Consider the following 20,205-nt stretch of genomic DNA (forward strand, 5'->3'; position numbering starts at 1 on the left):
TGGCAGAAATGAAGTCATGAGGAATTGACATGGCTGAGAGTTGTGTATAGAGAGTGGTAGCAGGAGGCCATAGCAGAGCAGGGAAAGTGGCATGCTTAGAGTGCAGTGAGAGAGGAGAAGTAGGAGGAGAGGAGGAGTAGGACTCTGTCTGTAAAATAGGAAACCGTGTATGTGTGTGCGTGAGAAATACAAATAAAACAAAATAAAAACATCTCCGTAATTTAAAACGTCATCTTTTACTTTACACTTAAAATGTTTCTGTAACTGTGTTACAAATACTGCTACAATTTGAACGTTTTATCGTCAGTGGCTTCACATGTGACTACATAAACACAAGATCCATTGTATTGGTGGTATATGCATTCTCTCTGTCAACAGGGAATAGGGGGCTACAGTGCAATGCTACAGTCCAGGGTGTAGGGCAACAGTCCAAAGCCAGGGTGTGGCTAAAAGGCTTGGGAAGACAAGCATCATCATCATCACCAGCAGTGGATTCACAGCCAGGGAAAGGGAGGATAAAGAGGAACAGGCTTATGTGACGAATGTACATTAACATTGTACAGTCTTCACCATCCGGAGCTGTGACAAAGACATCCAGCCCAAACCAATTCAAAGATGACCGAGAGGGTTCTCTATAGCAAGAAAAGTGCCTATTCTTTAGAAATAATTGTGATTCAGAATTATATAACTGTGCTTGAAATATAATCAGCTGGTTTTCTGTATAGATGCTCTAGCAATAATATAATATGTAAAAATGTAATATAACATGGACCAGTGACATACTTTGTCCACCAGAGGGCCTCACAGAGTTTTATACCGACTAGGAAGGAAGGGAGGATGGAAGAACACAGAGGCAAGACAAAGAGTGGGATAACCCAATGACAATGGTCCTCTAACCTTTGACCTCTAACCTTTAGCCAGGTGAGGTCAATGATAACAAGTGACCTTACAATAACGTAGTAAGTAAATGCTATAGTAAGACTGTGGGTGGGCGTGGTTATGGGTTGTCACAGCTCTGCTTTGACCCCTGTACTAGCGGCACAGCAGTCTGACTCTGCCCTCAGTCGGTCTGACTCTGCCCTCAGTCGGTCTGACTCTGCCCTCAGTCGGTCTGACTCTGCCCTCAGTCGGTCTGACTCTGCCCTCAGTCGGTCTGACTCTGCCCTCAGTCGGTCTGACTCTGCCCTCAGTCGGTCTGACTCTGCCCTCAGTCGGTCTGACTCTGCCCTCAGTCGGTCTGACTCTGCCCTCAGTCGGTCTGACTCTGCCCTCAGTCGGTCTCAGTGGTCTGAAGGTTTGGGGATGGTTCCTAGGGACAGTAGTTGTACCTGCTCCGCCTCTAGCCGCGCCTGAGAGCGCTTGGCCTTGCTCTGCCTGTAGTACTCCATGATCATCATGGCAGCGTAGATCTTCCCCACCGTCAGGTCTGTTGCTGCTGAGAGAGGGACAAGTTACCCTGCACGATTAGACCACTACGTATGGGACCCTGAGCGAGAGGGATGGGAGTAGAGGGGACGAGGCACGCACACAGAGAGAGAGAGAGACACACACTCACACTGGCAAATACACACATATACACGAACACAGAGCTGATAGTCTTTTCACAAACAGACTCGGACTAAAAAATGATCATGTGTCACATTTTCTCTTTCTCTGGTTAACTGTAGTCTGTCTTTCTTTACATCTTTTCTAGACATATCTGTTTTTCTACTGACTGATGGTCTTCAATCAGAAGACAAGACTCAAGACCACTTCATTGTGTAGATGGGGGACCTGGTAGAGGACTGGACAGTACCAACAGAACTGCTGGGGCTGTTTTGATATTCTGAGGCAGGAACGATGGTTCCCCCTCTACTTCTCAATAGAAGGTGGACATGTTGTACTAAGTTCAATTTGGACCTTGTACTTTGTTATCTCCAAACACATAAACAAAACAGAGCTTCAGAATAGAAAAAAGTGCAATAACAGTCTTTGAAAGAGAGTCATTTCCAGGTTTCTACAGCAGATCACGTCTTCACAATAAATTGGCCTAAGGTCCAGTTCAAAAAAGTGTGTTTGTCAGCATTATGCTATTGGTCATTTCTGTACACCGTTTACCAGCATTATGCTATTGGTCATTTCTGTACACCGTTTATCAGCATTATGCTATTGGCCATTTCTGTACACCGTTTATCAGCATTATGCTATTGGCCATTTCTGTACACCGTTTATCAGCATTATGCTATTGGTCATTTCTGTACACCGTTTATCAGCATTATGCTATTGGCCATTTCTGTACACCGTTTACCAGCATTATGCTATTGGCCATTTCTGTACACCGTTTACCAGCATTATGCTATTGGCCATTTCTGTACACCGTTTACCAGCATTATGCTATTGGCCATTTCTGTACACCGTTTACCAGCATTATGCTATTGGCCATTTCTGTACACCGTTTACCAGCATTATGCTATTGGTCATTTCTGTACACCGTTTATCAGCATTATGCTATTGGCCATTTCTGTACACCGTTTATCAGCATTATGCTATTGGCCATTTCTGTACACCGTTTATCAGCATTATGCTATTGGCCATTTCTGTACACCGTTTATCAGCATTATGCTATTGGTCATTTCTGTACACCGTTTATCAGCATTATGCTATTGGCCATTTCTGTACACCGTTTATCAGCATTATGCTATTGGCCATTTCTGTACACCGTTTATCAGCATTATGCTATTGGCCATTTCTGTACACCGTTTATCAGCATTATGCTATTGGCCATTTCTGTACACCGTTTATCAGCATTATGCTATTGGTCATTTCTGTACACCGTTTATCAGCATTATGCTATTGGCCATTTCTGTACACCGTTTACCAGCATTATGCTATTGGCCATTTCTGTACACCGTTTACCAGCATTATGCTATTGGCCATTTCTGTACACCGTTTACCAGCATTATGCTATTGGCCATTTCTGTACACAGTTTACCAGCATTATGCTATTGGCCATTTCTGTACACCGTTTACCAGCATTATGCTATTGGCCATTTCTGTACACCGTTTACCAGCATTATGCTATTGGCCATTTCTGTACACCGTTTACCAGCATTATGCTATTGGCCATTTCTGTACACCGTTTACCAGCATTATGCTATTGGCCATTTCTGTACAACGTTTACCAGCATTATGCTATTGGCCATTTCTGTACACCGTTTACCAGCATTATGCTATTGGCCATTTCTGTACACCGTTTACCAGCATTATGCTATTGGCCATTTCTGTACACCGTTTACCAGCATTATGCTATTGGCCATTTCTGTACACCGTTTACCAGCATGCTAATTTGCCACACATTTTATTTCAATTTGGTTTGAACGTTATTAGCAGGGCACAGAAGCCTGTGCATTCTGGTCAAATGTGGTACAATTAGCAATCTGGTGAGTAGCTATAACACACCTGACCCAGATGCCTTTACCTATACTGTAAATCATGCTTCCTTTCATATAAAATACGTCTAATATCTACATAGCAACTAGTGCTTTGGCACTTGTGCATTCCTTCTACTCCTGTATGTATTTCTCCAACATGCATAACAGCCAGTGTTCTGACCTACAGTAGTGCTGTATGAACTAAACCCCTGGAGTGTTCTGACCTACAGTAGTACTGTATGAACTAAACCCCTGGAGTGTTCTGACCTACAGTAGTACTGTATGAACTAAACCCCTGGAGTGTTCTGACCTACAGTAGTGCTGTATGAACTAAACCCCTGGAGTGTTCTGACCTACAGTAGTACTGTATGAACTAAACCCCTGGAGTGTTCTGACCTACAGTAGTGCTGTATGAACTAAACCCCTGGAGTGTTCTGACCTACAGTAGTGCTGTATGAACTAAACCCCTGGAGTGTTCTGACCTACAGTAGTGCTGTATGAACTAAACCCCTGGAGTGTTCTGACATACAGTAGTACTGTATGAACTAAACCCCTGGAGTGTTCTGACCTACAGTAGTGCTGTATGAACTAAACCCCTGGAGTGTTCTGACCTACAGTAGTACTGTATGAACTAAACCCCTGGAGTGTTCTGACCTACAGTAGTACTGTATGAACTAAACCCCTGGAGTGTTCTGACCTACAGTAGTACTGTATGAACTAAACCCCTGGAGTGTTCTGACCTACAGTAGTGCTGTATGAACTAAACCCCTGGAGTGTTCTGACCTACAGTAGTACTGTATGAACTAAACCCCTGGAGTGTTCTGACCTACAGTAGTACTGTATGAACTAAACCCCTGGAGTGTTCTGACCTACAGTAGTGCTGTATGAACTAAACCCCTGGAGTGTTCTGACCTACAGTAGTACTGTATGAACTAAACCCCTGGAGTGTTCTGACCTACAGTAGTGCTGTATGAACTAAACCCCTGGAGTGTTCTGACCTACAGTAGTGCTGTATGAACTAAACCCCTGGAGTGTTCTGACCTACAGTAGTACTGTATGAACTAAACCCCTGGAGTGTTCTGACCTACAGTAGTACTGTATGAAATAAACCCCTGGAGTGTTCTGACCTACAGTAGTACTGTATAAACTAAACCCCTGGAGTGAAAAGACTACTATAGAGAGTTGGTCTATAGCGAGGCACCCCCTGATCTCAGGCACAGAGCTGGGCAGACAGCCTGCTGGTATTGGATCTGGTGGAGGCGTGATGTTGGGCCTACAGAACAGGCCTGGAATCAGTGGAATGGGCTGTTGGAAGTATTGCATTGGGCCTTTAGGATGAGGCCTGCTGTGTACAGTTGTTAGGTTGGGTGGAGGTGTGATATGGGTGAAAGAAAAGAGGTCTATATGGGTGTGTGGGGACTGGGGCTGGGGGATGGGGTACATGGCCTGCTGTAGGGAAATGGGGCTAGGGCTGTTGGAGGTGTATGGAGGCTGGAGATGGAGATCCAAAATTAAGTGTGTCGTGTTCGAGGATTGGACTGGTGGGATATGTGTCTATGTGTACATAATAAGTGTGTGTGTGTGTGGGAGGGGGGGGCTGTGCCTGCTGTATCAGAGGGTGCAGCAGTGAAGGAGACTGGTTGAGAGAAGCTGTCCTCGGGTGGCATGAAGAAGTAGACAGACACTGGCATCGCGTCGCAGTCCAAACACACTGCAACTTACACTTATGTGGCGTGACTAAGAGGTCCAGGGTCTTCTGGGAGAGATTGGGCCAAATCGCCATCATCTCTTTCCTCAGCTCTGCATCCATCTGGTGTTTGTCCACACCTCCTACACACACGCAATGACACACACACACAAGCAGGCACATGCACACAAGCAGGCACACACACACGCACCAGTGTATACACACACATTTAATAGCAACACACACACATAAACACACACATTCACATCAATACAAATACACAGCAGAGCCATAGAGGTGTAAGAATTGACGCACAGACATGAAAACACACAGACACAAGAGAATGTGTTTATTAGTAGAGGTGAGCTTTGACTCCCAGTTTAAATGTATAGTGTGGATGAGCCATGTAACACAGAGACATGGGCATTAAATGTCTGGCCATCTTCACTTTAATTGGGCCAACCAAATAAAGTGAGACTCAATTACATTGAAACTATGATTGTTATTTCACATAAGAACTCTACAAAGTCTACCAAATGAGAACTGTAGCCTATTTGAAACCCTATTACACTGACAGTATGGCTGGTAGTACACATTACATTCTATTGGTTAATAAGAACCATTCAAACTCTATAGAAAAAGAGCTGTACTTAGGACACCGTGGGAGAAGCAGAGGGACCGATGTAGGTCTCAGCGACAGCAGGGTACACACGATACACAACCACCTTACAGTAGCAGACTGCTCTGCTCTGTTCTAGGGAAGACAGGAAACAGGCGGAAGAGATGGTGAAAAGGCAAAGAGGAAAGAGGGGTTCCAAACCTTCCGTACCCTTGGCGATCTTGATGTCCAGCGCCGTGCGGATCAGGGCCATCAGGGTGGAGTTGAAGTGGACTGAGTTGTCGTCGGCGACCGGGAGGTCCATCCGCAGCAGCCTCTGTTGGAAAGAGACAATCGGGGGAAGGTGGGTGAGTAAAAAGGGCCCGCCCCCCAGGAAGTGGAGGTATAGGTGTGCTCTGAACCTCCAGGTGAGGAGAGAGGGAAAGGGGGTTGGGGAGAGGGGGGGGGGGGTGAGGGGGAAGGGGAGGAAAGAGAGCTCTGTCATTTTTTGTAGCAGGTTCTAGTCTGTCTGTCAATCTGTACGTCTGTCTGTCAACTATACAATGTGTCATTGGCACTGCTACACCAGTTATGGCAGCTGTTTGGCAGCTGAGTTGTTATTTGGTACTGTCAGTACCAAAAAGATGTAAACATTGATATTTCAGTCATTTGATCCTTTCATGGCGGTGGAAAATGATACCATTGTTTCTTTACAGCCTGTGAGAGCCAAAGGGTTAAAAAGGTTAACATTACACTACCTCTACTGATTACTATGAGTTGGTTGGTTCCTCTTGTTGTGTTACTTAGGAGGACCTCACAGGTTCAGTAGTGTCACAGCATTATTTATGCCTTCTCTGATAGAGGGTGTAGGATGAAGTTAGACTCTGATCCAATGTCAGCTTTGTGCATTTTCCCCTTGAATGGTTTAGTTCAGGATTATGGGAAATTAATCTGATTCTAGATCAGTAAGAGCAGACAGCTGGCTACCACTAACAGAGCTCCCCGTAGCGGATTGGAGATTCACAGAGTTCAACAGAGACCAGGCCATAAAGCGATAAACCAAAAGTGAGGGGGAGGGGGAGGGGAACGTCATCATTTTCATTTATCCTTTATCCACCTTCTGGTCTTGTCAATATAAGAGAAATGGACACGAGCCAACACACACACACACACGCACATGCACAGACAACACACACAGACAACGTGACGTTAGAGTGTGTGAGACAGGCTCGCAGTAACCGTTGTCACGGCGACATCCCAGACATGCAGCAAGACAATGCCAAGCACTCCGCTCCCCTACCCCAAAACCCTGTGACACATACCCCATCCTCCCCTGTCCCCCCCATGCAACATGCGGTGCACACACATAATGCTTCACAGGACAAGCAGCGGCACGGCCGTACACAGAAAGCATCCTCTGTGTGGGTTAATAACACAATAATGTTTATCGGTTTGGGTTTAGTAGTGGTTACTGGCAGGAGGATATGACATCATTGAAACTACATGTGCTAAATCTATAGGAGATATTAAATGAAGGGCTGTTGTTGTCATACAGAGACAATAGAGCTGTAAAGCTCTATTCAAATCCTCTGATCTCTCAATGAATAATGGGTTCAGGGCCTGACAGAGTTAATAGGTGAGCGTGAGAACAGAATTCAGCCGATCAAGTTCATCTAAGAAAATCAAGATGGCCACCACGGCAGCCATTTTTTTAAAGGTAAGATGGGCTGAGGTTTTAGGTTACGCTGCCTTAGGCCTGAGGAGGGCTATACAATAAGTGTTAGGGGGTGGGGAAAAATACCTCTCGTTATCAGAAAATAATTGAAAAGAGAAAGGGGGGTTGGTTGTGAGTGGCATTTTAGAGACCATTTTCAAAGCAAAAGAAGGGAGAAGTTGGAGGATGAGAAGAGGTTGGAGGATGAGAGAGAAAAAAAGACATCAGAGATATAAACAGCGAGTGATAAGAAAAAGAGGTTGAAAGTGATAGAATAAAAGAAAGATCTACCACCACACAAGCTGGTCGAGTCTGTAACACAGCATCCTGCCTGAAGACTACTGTCTGTCTGTCTCTACAGAACAGAGGAGGGTGGGGGTGAGAATTTAACACTACACATACAGGGGACATTATCCTGTGGGTCAGAGGTGAAGGTCAAGTGTGAGGGTTTTGACCTCCCTCATTGGGCCGGTAGGTAGTGATGGTGGGTGGGGGATAGGGGACAGGTGAATGGGCAAGAAGGCGGGTCTGTGGGTTTGTAATGTCAAACTAAGGTCATCACCTACAGATGACAGTTTACACAGGGAAAGGGGAGAGAGGTATTTTCAAAGACTGCCCTGCTATGGTTACCCCCAGACACAGTAGATGGAGGTGGTGGGGGACGGAAGGTTAGAGGTCAAAGTCTGAAGGAGGAGTTATATTACAGGGGACACTTCAGGAGGGAGGCTGTTAGGACGGAGGGACAAAATGGAGGGAGGAGAAGAAGGGAGAGAAAAGAGAGGATAAAGCAGAGAGAGAGAGGCAGGGAGAGGAGAGATGAGCTGATAGGAATGAATGAACAGAGGACAGAAAGGCAGAGAGATGCAGATATGCAGAGAGAGAGAGAGAGGCAGGGAGAGGAGAGATGAGCTGAGCTGATAGGAATGAATGAACAGAGGACAGAAAGGCAGAGAGATGCAGATATGCAGAGAGAGAGAGAGAGGCAGGGAGAAATATAAGGAGAAATAGAAAGATAGAGAAATGGCAAAGTGAAGAATAGAAAGAGAGAGAGAGATGCGGAGAGAGAGAGAGAGATGCGGAGAGAGGGATGCTAGAGATCGAGGTAGAGGTAAGGATTAGCAGAGATGTAGGTAGGGAGAGCAGCTGGGAGCATAAGGAGGGTTTGAGCGACTGTAAGTTCTGGCAGTAGAGAGATCTTCTGTGCCTACAGACTGTTCTGCTAGCTGCCCCTGAGGCTCACAGCGATCTGCCTACGAAGGGACATGTGTGTGTCATAAGGGTGTCATAATGTGTTGTAAGGTTTATAATAGGGGGTATGAGGTTATATTAGAGCAGTGGTCACTACCATCCCTGGTCTGAGAGAGAGGGTGTGTAGGACAGGTTTCTGTCCTTGATTCTGTTGGTCAGCTAATCAGCAAGACCTTGATTAGTTGAATCAGAGAACTGTTAGTTCTCCAGGACCAGGGTTGGTGACAACCAAATGAGTTGGGTATATGAGTGTGTGTTAGAATATCTGAAGGATTTCACAGGTATATAAGGGTATTTAACGGGCATGAGTGTGAGCCGGTGTGTGTGTGACTGTGTATGACAGTGTGTGAGAGAGGTAATGGTAGTGCCCGTGTGGTGGTGGGGGTGAAGGGGCAGGCATGAGTGTGAGCCGGTGTGTGTGTGACTGTGTATGACAGTGTGTGAGAGAGGTAATGGTAGTGCCCGTGTGGTGGTGGGGGTGAAGGGGCAGGCATGCGAGTGGCGGGTTAGGAGGAGGGGAGGAGACAGCATGTGAAGAGGAGGGGACTGGAAACAGAGTAGAACTGCATTGACAGAAGAACGGGGACGGGTGGAACAGATTCACTTGCAGATTTTACTACAGGGCCGAAGAGATTCTACTACGAAAAAGAGGCTAGACGTTATTCTGTGGCAATGATAACAGTTAACTGGTTAGCAAACTACACAACCAACTAGATAGACAACAAACTATATTCAGCTCTCTGTCCTCAACCCAGAAAATACATCCTGATTTGTATATGTTGGACTACTGTACAAGTAAAGACAGAGACCTGCTCCTCTATGTGTGTGTGTGTGCCTGTGTGTGTGTTTGCAGTAGCGCCATCCACAGGACGGAGAGACTCAGAGGACAGAAGTCGTACGGACCTTCCAAGCCCGGCTGCACACGCATACTGGTGTGTGTGTATGTATGTGTTTTTGTCTGTGCATGTGTGTTTAGCTGTGTGTATACACTATTTTGCCAGCTCGGCCAAACATTTATATATATTTTTGTAGAAATAGATATCTTTAATATTTTTCCACTAGTATACATTAAAGAGGTCACTCTAATGTACACACCGGTTTAGAGTCAATATCAAAGTTTGAGACCCCCTGAAGTGTATTTTAGCCAAAGCTCCTATAGTTACCACAGCTGATTTGATGTATTCTATTCCACTATGCACTCTACTCAGATTCTTGTAAAGCTTTGACTGGCAAAAACAACGTGTGGGTGTTTGTGTTTGATAATACGTGTGTTTAAAGGTGTGTGTCTGTTTCCGTCAGTATACACGGTGCAAAAGAGCTGAGAAGTTCCCTCCATTCCCCCCTTCCTGTGGATAAACCTGTCTGACCTTTGTCCCTTGAACCTAACCCCCCCGCCCCTACCCTCCATCCCTCCTCCCCATTCCCCACAACGATATCAGCACTCCTCTTCATCAAATAACAAAAGAGAAGAAGAAAATGGAGATAAAGCAAAATATCAGAAACAAAATGTGTAGAGAAGAAGAATACACCAACACTACGGATACACAGTAAAGCGGAGGAAGAGGCACTAAGCCCCCTGGTTCTAGGGGGTCCTGACCTTGTAGGCCACCCGTGCCGGGCACCTGTTCCCCAGGCCTAGCGGAGGGCTCATATGCCTGAGCATGTCATACATATCCCTGCAACTGATCCTGCCACTGCATGTCAGCGCAGCACAGCCACCGCCCCCCACAGCCACAGCCAGAACAGCCACAGCCAGAACAGCCACAGCCAGAACAGCCACAGCCAGAACAGCCACAGCCAGAACAGCCACAGCCAGAACAGCCACAGCCAGAACAGCCACAGCCAGAACAGCCACAGCCAGAACAGCCACAGCCAACCACAGCCAACCAGAGAGAGCAGAGAGAATAAGAGAAGAGAGTAGGGGTGGGAGAAGGGTAGAGAGAGAAGGAGAAGAGGGAGGGAGAGAGAGAGGGGGGGGAGAAGGGTAGAGAGAGAAGGAGAAGAGGGAGGGAGAGAGAGCAAGAGAGAGCGAGGGAGAGAGAGAGGGGGGGAAGGGTAGAGAGAGAAGGAGAAGAGGGAGGGAGAGAGAGCAAGAGAGAGCGAGGGAGAGAGAGAGGGGGGGGGAGATAGTGAGGGAAGAGAGTGAAGAGAGGGGGACACAGATAGAGAATGAGAGCGAAAGAGAAACCAAAGCAAAGAGTAGAGAGGAGAAAAAAGAAACAAAAACAAAGTTATTTGGCTGGTTTGAGAGCGAGAGACGCAGTGAGGCTGTCTAGAACTGGTCTGAGCGGGCGGGGTGAGGGGGGGTAGAACTGGTCTGAGCGGGCGGGGGTGTATATCTTGTGGAAGAAAAGAAGGGGGTATAGGGAGGAGGAATAGCGGAGTTGAGTAGAGTTGGAGACTTTTAGTAGAATTAAAATATAGTTCTATGCAAGTGGGAAGGGAGGGATTGCATAGAAGAGCAGAGGACTTCAGAGGCAAGCACTGAGCTCCACTGCTGGGACTGGGCAATACCATGATGAGGGTGGGGTGTCAATGCAGTTTCTGTCCTCCCCCCCAAGAACAATGCAACTCTACAGATCCCACAGTGTGTCGAGCACCGCACCTGGCCGTGGTTCAACAGCAAGCAAAACAACACAAAGAACAATGACCAAAGGAGAACAATCTGAATTATTTTTTTCCTTCACAATCAAACTCTTAAAAGTGTTTTATTTATTTTTCATTTCAGTGGTGCACAACGTCATGCGTCTGGGTGTCTGCATTGTCCTACACATTCTCCTTTCAGATCAGAATGCAAGTAGAAATGGGCAAAATAAAGTAGAAGAGAGAAAGTATAACAAAAATGAAATCCAATCAGATCAGATAAGCGACACTCATTCCATTCTTGGATGCTGTAGCAGGTGTGGTTGAGGATTTGTAGTGGAAGTCAAACCTTGCAGGCCACTCTATGGGGGCATTTCTTTCCTAAGCCAAGAGGCGGGTCGATAACTCGCAATAAACTGTACATATCCTTATAATGAATGCGACCGCTGCAAAAAGAACAGGAGGAGTTAGAACAAACGTAGAGGACAGATACGACAAGAGAGAACAATGGGAAGAAAGAAGAGCACAAGATTGACAAGAAACAAGATATCATAACAGCAAAATTACTGTACGGTGTACACACACATACTACACACACCACACACCACACACACCACACACACACACACACACACACACACACACACACACACACACACACACACACACACACACACACACACATTGTTGTTGCCCGTCACCCATTTGAGCTGTAGTGCTTTTCCTCTGCAATGACACTGCAGTCTTTCCCTGTTCCTACCATTGTCTCAGCCTATCCCTTCTCTGTTTAACCACTTCCTGTCTATTATCATTCCTGTTTTCCTAATGCAACCCATCCCCGTCTCTCTCTCAATTCCTCTTCCTAATACAACCCACCCCCGTCTCTCTCAATTCCTCTTCCTAATAGAACCCATCCCCGTCTCTCTCAATTCCTCTTCCTAATACAACCCATCCCCGTCTCTCTCAATTCCTCTTCCTAATAGAACCCATCCCCTGTCTCTCTCTCTCAATTCCTCTTCCTAATACAACCCATCCCCGTCTCTCTCAATTCCTCTTCCTAATAGAACCCATCCCCCGTCTCTCTCAATTCCTCTTCATAATAGAACCCATCCCCCGTCTCTCTCAATTCCTCTTCCTAATAGAACCCATCCCCGTCGCTCTCAATGCCTCTTCCTAATAGAACCCATCCCCCGTCTCTCTCAATTCCTCTTCCTAATAGAACCCATCCCCCGTCTCTCTCAATTCCTCTTCCTAATAGAACCCATCCCCCGTCTCTCTCAATTCCTCTTCCTAATAGAACCCATCCCCCGTCTCTCTCAATTCCTCTTCCTAATAGAACCCATCCCCGTCTCTCTCAATTCCTCTTCCTAATAGAACCCATCCCCGTCGCTCTCAATGCCTCTTCCTAATAGAACCCATCCCCCGTCTCTCTCTCTCAATTCCTCTTCCTAATAGAACCCAACCCCCGTCTCTCTCAATTCCTCTTCCTAATAGAACCCATCCCCCGTCTCTCTCAATTCCTCTTCCTAATAGAACCCAACCCCCGTCTCTCTCAATTCCTCTTCCTAATAGAACCCATCCCCCGTCTCTCTCAATTCCTCTTCCTAATACAACCCAACCCCCGTCTCTCTCAATTCCTCTTCCTAATAAAACCCATCCCCGTCTCTCTCAATTCCTCTTCCTAATACAACCCATCCCCCGCCTCTCTCAATTCCTCTTCCTAATACAACCCATCCCCCGTCTCTCTCAATTCCTCTTCCTAATACAACCCATCCCCCGTCTCTCTCAATTCCTCTTCCTAATACAACCCATCCCCCGTCTCTCTCTCTCAATTCCTCTTCCTAATACAACCCATCCCCCGCCTCTCTCAATTCCTCTTCCTAATACAACCCATCCCCCGTCTCTCTCTCTCAATTCCTCTTCCTAATACAACCCATCCCCCGTCTCTCTCTCTCAATGCCTCTTCCTAATACAACCCATCCCCCGCCTCTCTCAATTCCTCTTCCTAATACAACCCATCCCCCGTCTCTCTCAATTCCTCTTCCTAATACAACCCATCCCCCGTCTCTCTCAATTCCTCTTCCTAATACAACCCATCCCCCGTCTCTCTCAATTCCTCTTCCTAATACAACCCATCCCCCGTCTCTCTCAATTCCTCTTCCTAATACAACCCATCCCCCGCCTCTCTCAATTCCTCTTCCTAATACAACCCATCCCCCGTCTCTCTCAATTCCTCTTCCTAATACAACCCATCCCCCGTCTCTCTCTCTCAATGCCTCTTCCTAATACAACCCATCCCCCGTCTCTCTCTCAATTCCTCTTCCTAATACAACCCATCCCCCGTCTCTCTCTCAATTCCTCTTCCTAATAAAACCCATCCCCCGCCTCTCTCTCTCAATTCCTCTTCCTAATAGAACCCATCCCCGTCTCTCTCAATTCCTCTTCCTAATACAACCCATCCCCCGTCTCTCTCAATTCCTCTTCCTAATACAACCCATCCCCTGTCTCTCTCTCTCAATTCCACTTCCTAATAGAACCCATCCCCCGTCTCTCTCAATTCCTCTTCCTAATACAACCCATCCCCCGTCTCTCTCAATTCCTCTTCCTAATACAACCCATCCCCCGTCTCTCTCAATTCCTCTTCCTAATACAACCCATCCCCTGTCTCTCTCAATTCCTCTTCCTAATACAACCCATCCCCCGTCTCTCTCTCAATTCCTCTTCCTAATACAACCCATCCCCCGCTCTCTCTCAATTCCTCTTCCTAATACAACCCATCCCCTGTCTCTCTCAATTCCTCTTCCTAATAGAACCCATCCCCCCGTCTCTCTCTCTCTCAATTCCTCTTCCTAATACAACCCATCCCCCGTCTCTCTCTCAATTCCACTTCCTAATAGAACCCATCCCCCGCCTCTCTCTCTCAATTCCTCTTCCTAATACAACCCATCCCCCGTCTCTCTCTCAATTCCTCTTCCTAATACAACCCATCCCCCGTCTCTCTCAATTCCACTTCCTAATACAACCCATCCCCCGTCTCTCTCAATTCCTCTTCCTAATACAACCCATCCCCTGTCTCTCTCTCTCAATTCCTCTTCCTAATAGAACCCATCCCCCGTCTCTCTCTCAATTCCACTTCCTAATACAACCCATCCCCCGCCTCTCTCTCTCAATTCCTCTTCCTAATACAACCCATCCCCGTCTCTCTCAATTCCTCTTCCTAATACAACCCATCCCCCGCCTCTCTCTCTCAATTCCTCTTCCTAATACAACCCATCCCCGTCTCTCTCAATTCCTCTTCCTAATACAACCCATCCCCCGTCTCTCTCTCAATTCCTCTTCCTAATACAACCCATCCCCTGTCTCTCTCTCTCAATTCCTCTTCCTAATACAACCCATCCCCCGCCTCTCTCTCTCAATGCCTCTTCCTAATACAACCCATCCCCCCGCCTCTCTCAATTCCTCTTCCTAATACAACCCATCCCCCGTCTCTCTCAATTCCTCTTCCTAATACAACCCATCCCCCGCCTCTCTCTCTCAATTCCTCTTCCTAATACAACCCATCCCCCGTCTCTCTCTCTCAATTCCTCTTCCTAATAAAACCCATCCCCCGCCTCTCTCTCTCAATTCCTCTTCCTAATAGAACCCATCCCCCGTCTCTCTCAATTCCTCTTCCTAATACAACCCATCCCCGTCTCTCTCAATTCCTCTTCCTAATACAACCCATCCCCTGTCTCTCTCAATTCCTCTTCCTAATACAACCCATCCCCCGTCTCTCTCTCAATTCCTCTTCCTAATACAACCCATCCCCCGTCTCTCTCAATTCCTCTTCCTAATACAACCCATCCCCCGTCTCTCTCTCAATTCCTCTTCCTAATACAACCCATCCCCTGTCTCTCTCTCTCAATTCCTCTTCCTAATAGAACCCATCCCCCGTCTCTCTCTCAATTCCACTTCCTAATACAACCCATCCCCCGCCTCTCTCTCTCAATTCCTCTTCCTAATACAACCCATCCCCGTCTCTCTCAATTCCTCTTCCTAATACAACCCATCCCCCGTCTCTCTCTCAATTCCTCTTCCTAATACAACCCATCCCCTGTCTCTCTCTCTCAATTCCTCTTCCTAATACAACCCATCCCCCGCCTCTCTCTCTCAATTCCTCTTCCTAATACAACCCATCCCCCGCCTCTCTCAATTCCTCTTCCTAATACAACCCATCCCCCGTCTCTCTCAATTCCTCTTCCTAATACAACCCATCCCCCGCCTCTCTCTCTCAATTCCTCTTCCTAATACAACCCATCCCCCGTCTCTCTCTCTCAATTCCTCTTCCTAATACAACCCATCCCCGTCTCTCTCTCAATTCCTCTTCCTAATAAAACCCATCCCCCGCCTCTCTCTCTCAATTCCTCTTCCTAATAGAACCCATCCCCGTCTCTCTCAATTCCTCTTCCTAATACAACCCATCCCCCGTCTCTCTCAATTCCTCTTCCTAATACAACCCATCCCCTGTCTCTCTCAATTCCTCTTCCTAATACAACCCATCCCCCGTCTCTCTCAATTCCTCTTCCTAATACAACCCATCCCCGTCTCTCTCTCAATTCCTCTTCCTAATACAACCCATCCCCCGTCTCTCTCTCAATTCCTCTTCCTAATACAACCCATCCCCCGTCTCTCTCTCAATTCCACTTCCTAATAGAACCCATCCCCCGCCTCTCTCTCTCAATTCCTCTTCCTAATACAACCCATCCCCCGTCTCTCTCTCAATTCCTCTTCCTAATACAACCCATCCCCCGTCTCTCTCTCAATTCCTCTTCCTAATACAACCCATCCCCCGCCTCTCTCAATTCCTCTTCCTAATACAACCCATCCCCCGTCTCTCTCAATTCCTCTTCCTAATACAACCCATCCCCTGTCTCTCTCTCTCAATTCCTCTTCCTAATAGAACCCATCCCCCGTCTCTCTCTCAATTCCACTTCCTAATACAACCCATCCCCCGCCTCTCTCTCTCAATTCCTCTTCCTAATACAACCCATCCCCGTCTCTCTCAATTCCTCTTCCTAATACAACCCATCCCCCGTCTCTCTCTCAATTCCTCTTCCTAATACAACCCATCCCCCGTCTCTCTCAATTCCTCTTCCTAATACAACCCATCCCCGTCTCTCTCAATTCCTCTTCCTAATACAACCCATCCCCCGTCTCTCTCAATTCCTCTTCCTAATACAACCCATCCCCTGTCTCTCTCTCTCAATTCCTCTTCCTAATAGAACCCATCCCCTGTCTCTCTCAATTCCTCTTCCTAATAGAACTCATCCCCCGTCTCTCTCTCAATTCCTCTTCCTAATAGAACCCATCCCCCGTCTCTCTCTCAATTCCTCTTCCTACTAGAACCCATCCCCCGTCTCTCTCTCAATTCCTCTTCCTAATAGAACCCATCCATATGTCTCTCTCTCAATTCCTCTTCCTAATAATAGCCATCCCCATGTCTCTCTCTCAATTCCTCTTCCTAATAGAACCCATCCCTATCTCTCTCTCATTCCCCTCATTCATTCCCTTCCCCCTCTCTGCCAGCAGTGGTGTGTGCTAGTAATTGGTTGTGTGTGGAGTATAATTAAGGAATAGATCATTAACTAGAAATGCATGTGAATGCTAAATGGCCTAATGTGTAATAGCCACTTGTCATACAGAGGCCCATCTCCCCATAGATTTTCTGTTCCCCCCTCCCTCCTTCCCTCCCTCGCTTCTCTCCAGAAAATCCTCCTTGTTTTCTTCCATGCCTGTCTTTATCTCAATTCGCCATGTTACCAAAACCTTTTAATTCTGTTTATTTTGATATTCCTACCCATCTCAGTCGTTCTCATTCTCTCTCTCAATTTCCCTTCCCCCACTACTGTGTCTCTACCTCCTTCCCTCAATCTCTCTCCCTCCTCCTCTTCTCTTCTTCTCTCCCTCTACATTGCAGACTACAGGACAGCAGAAGGATAACAGGCACTGGAATACAGATACTAGGAAACTTAGCGTGTTTCAGGTTCCACGGGGGTTGAATATACAGTACAGTAAAGGGGAGGTTTGTTGCCACAGTAAGTTTTGGCAGTATGCAGATTCCAGAGGGGGTGGGGGTCTGAACCACACACAGAGAGGGAGAGGGCACAGGGAGGGAGGGATAACTGGATCACTGAGAAAGTTACTGCTCAGATCCATGATCCCACCTACAGCTGCTGTCTTGTGTGGATTCTTTAGACTGATTTGGGATCAGTTCAACTACAGGAGACTTGGCCTTTATATCCTTTATGACTCTTGTCCTTTATAACTGTGGAGTATTGTACTTCATGGTTACTGTACAGCTCCCAGACTCCCACTCTTTTCATCTGATGTTCCCAAAGACTGGACTTAAATCAGTTTTACCACAGGCTAATGAGATCTAGTGCCAGGGTTGATCTAGTGCCAGGGTTGTGAGTGTGTGTGTGTGTGTGTGTGTGTGTGTGTGTGTGTGTGTGTGTGTGTGTGTGTGTGTGTGTGTGTGTGTGTGTGTGTGTGTGTGTGTGTGTGTGTGTGTGTGTGTGTGTGTGTGTGTGTGTGTGTGTGTGTGTGTGTGTGTGTGAGATGTGTTCATGTGTGTCACTCACCAAGCTGCTTGGTCATATTCAGCCCATATCCTGACATACTCGTCTAGATGATGTGGGCCGAGGATGGAGGAGTCTCTGGTCAGGTACTCAAAGTTGTCCATGATGACAGCCACGAACAGATTCAGCATCTAAAAACACAAACAGCCACATTATTACACAGTATTATGTCAGCCAAGTGTGCACTTATAACAGACTAGGGTTGCAAAATAAATTCCCTGGTTTTCGGGAAATCCTGCACTGTAAACCTCATGGCATTTTTACCTCAAATACTTCCAATAATTTGTACTCTAAATCAATAAAGTCATTATTACTTAACATGTTTATGTGGTACTGACTCAAAAGTAAATGAGAAGTAAATGTAAATGAAAAATATATTTTCCCTAGCATGCTCTACTGCAGTTAGATTTTTTTGGAATTGTTTTTAATGTCTGTGTTTATGCATGTACATTGAGTGATTGATTGATGTTATGCTACAATGTATGTTTCTAATCCAATCACTTCATTTTTGCACTTGTTACTGAAATGGTTGTTCCAGTTTAAATGGCTTAGTTCGTTTCCTCCCACTGTTCTTAACCCTGGCAGTCAATATGAATGCAGGGTGTGGGTGAATACACATTTCAACTGTTGGATAGTCTAACACTGACTAAATCCCAATAGGAATTTGCAAGCCAGCATAATGTGATTTACAGTTAGGGTTGCAAAATTCTGGCAAATTTCCCAGGATTACTGGAAACCTTTTGGGGAATGTTTGTGGAACCTTGCAAACCTATTTGCATGACTGATGTGGCCTGTAAACGAAGAGTTTCAGGCCACTGTATAAGGCCTTATGATACATGTAATGGTTCAATAATAGTGATAGAATTTGCCTACATTTACATTTAAGTCATTTAGCAGGAACTCTTGGTGAAGACCAAGGGCTAGAAAATTAATGAATTCAACAACCATGTCTTTGTCATTAACAAATAGAGTCATGGGTGGTAACTCTACAATTCAATCGAAAAGGTAAGGCACACTGGGAAATTATTGGAGGCATGGCTTAGTGGGAGCGTTACATTTAAGAATACCTTACAAAAAAAATCTATTTGTATTACACATATGAAGGTAGTACTACTAACTTCAGCTATTTAAGTTTCTTAACTTTTTTAGTTAATTGGTTTCCTCAAAATGTTTGAGTAGCCAGAACCTATCCGGTTTTGCAGTGTGGTTGGACTATTCTGGAGTTCCTACTTATTCCCTCCTGATTATGGGAATCCTCCAACTAGGATTTAGGGAATTTTGCAATCCTATAACCGACACTAAGGGGGAAAACATGACTAAAAGGGGAATAGAGAAAGACAGACAGCTAGTGCTTCTCACCAGGAAGGAGCAGAAGAAGATGAAGGACACAAAGTAGAGGTAGGCAAACTGGCTGCCACACTCTGGTTCAGTGTTCCCTGCCAGAGGATCACAGAGCTTCCCTCCAAGACACGACAGCATGATGTCATGCCACGCCTCGCCCGTGGCACTCCTATACAAATAAACACACGTTGGAGACACACGTATGCATGTACTGTACACACAGGCACGCGCAAATGTAAACACGCACGCACACACACACACACCTGAAGAGCAGCATGAGAGCTTGGAAGAAAGTCCTGAAGTTGTTGTGCACGTTGATGGCGCTCCCCTCTTCCTCCTCCATCCCTATGTTCCCAAACAGCTGACAAAACAAAAGTGTCAGCATCCTAGGTAATATGGGAGAATGCACAACCTCACACACGTCCCTATGGCAGGCAAGTGTCACTTTCCCTGGGTGCTTTTTATAAAGTTCATGTTGATCTGTAAAAATGACCATTCATTTTGACTTGTTTTTCTTCTCGTGTCTCTACTCACCTGCATCCCGATGATGGCATAGATGAAGAACAGCATGCCGATAAGCAGGCACACGTACGGCAGCGCCTAAACAGACATAAAGAGCTGGAGTACTATTCAGTGTGTGTGTGTATATTCTGTCATCGGTCCCCATAATGCTGCTAAGTGGGTTTTGTGCAGAGGTGGGACTGAGTCAATATTATTCGAGTCATGAGCAAGTCTCAAGTCCCAAGTTCCATATCTTCAGTCGAGTCCCAGAAAGAACAGGTCGAGTCTCGGGTCCAGTCCAAGTCGTGCATTCTAAGGGAAAGTCGAGTCAAGTCACAAGTCAAGTAAACAAAACTCTACATGCAATGACTTGTTCCAACTACAAATCCTGGCCTTGGAACTATAAGGTTCTATCTTACATGTCAGAAATGAGTTAGCCACGTATAATAGATCTTGAGATGATTCTTCATATGTCTGTAAAGTTATATTTTTGAAAAAGTACATTA

The 20,205-nt window shown here is 46.1% G+C and overlaps 1 protein-coding gene across 1 annotated transcript in view; it reads right to left on the reverse strand.

Moving 5' to 3' along the window:
* Positions 1–20,205, reverse strand: part of LOC124015263 (voltage-dependent P/Q-type calcium channel subunit alpha-1A-like) — a 215,792-nt gene that overhangs the window by 24,341 nt on the left and 171,246 nt on the right. Inside the window, exons 35-42 of the mRNA XM_046330377.1 lie at positions 19,733–19,798; positions 19,462–19,559; positions 19,217–19,367; positions 17,861–17,988; positions 11,590–11,686; positions 5,918–6,032; positions 5,133–5,240; positions 1,329–1,432 (exon numbers count right to left, since the gene is read on the reverse strand). Coding sequence (XP_046186333.1) covers positions 1,329–1,432; positions 5,133–5,240; positions 5,918–6,032; positions 11,590–11,686; positions 17,861–17,988; positions 19,217–19,367; positions 19,462–19,559; positions 19,733–19,798 — 867 coding nt within the window. The remainder of the gene's footprint in view (positions 1–1,328; positions 1,433–5,132; positions 5,241–5,917; positions 6,033–11,589; positions 11,687–17,860; positions 17,989–19,216; positions 19,368–19,461; positions 19,560–19,732; positions 19,799–20,205) is intronic.

Source organism: Oncorhynchus gorbuscha, linkage group LG26 (genome assembly GCF_021184085.1).
Source record: "Oncorhynchus gorbuscha isolate QuinsamMale2020 ecotype Even-year linkage group LG26, OgorEven_v1.0, whole genome shotgun sequence".
NCBI lineage: Eukaryota > Metazoa > Chordata > Actinopteri > Salmoniformes > Salmonidae > Oncorhynchus > Oncorhynchus gorbuscha.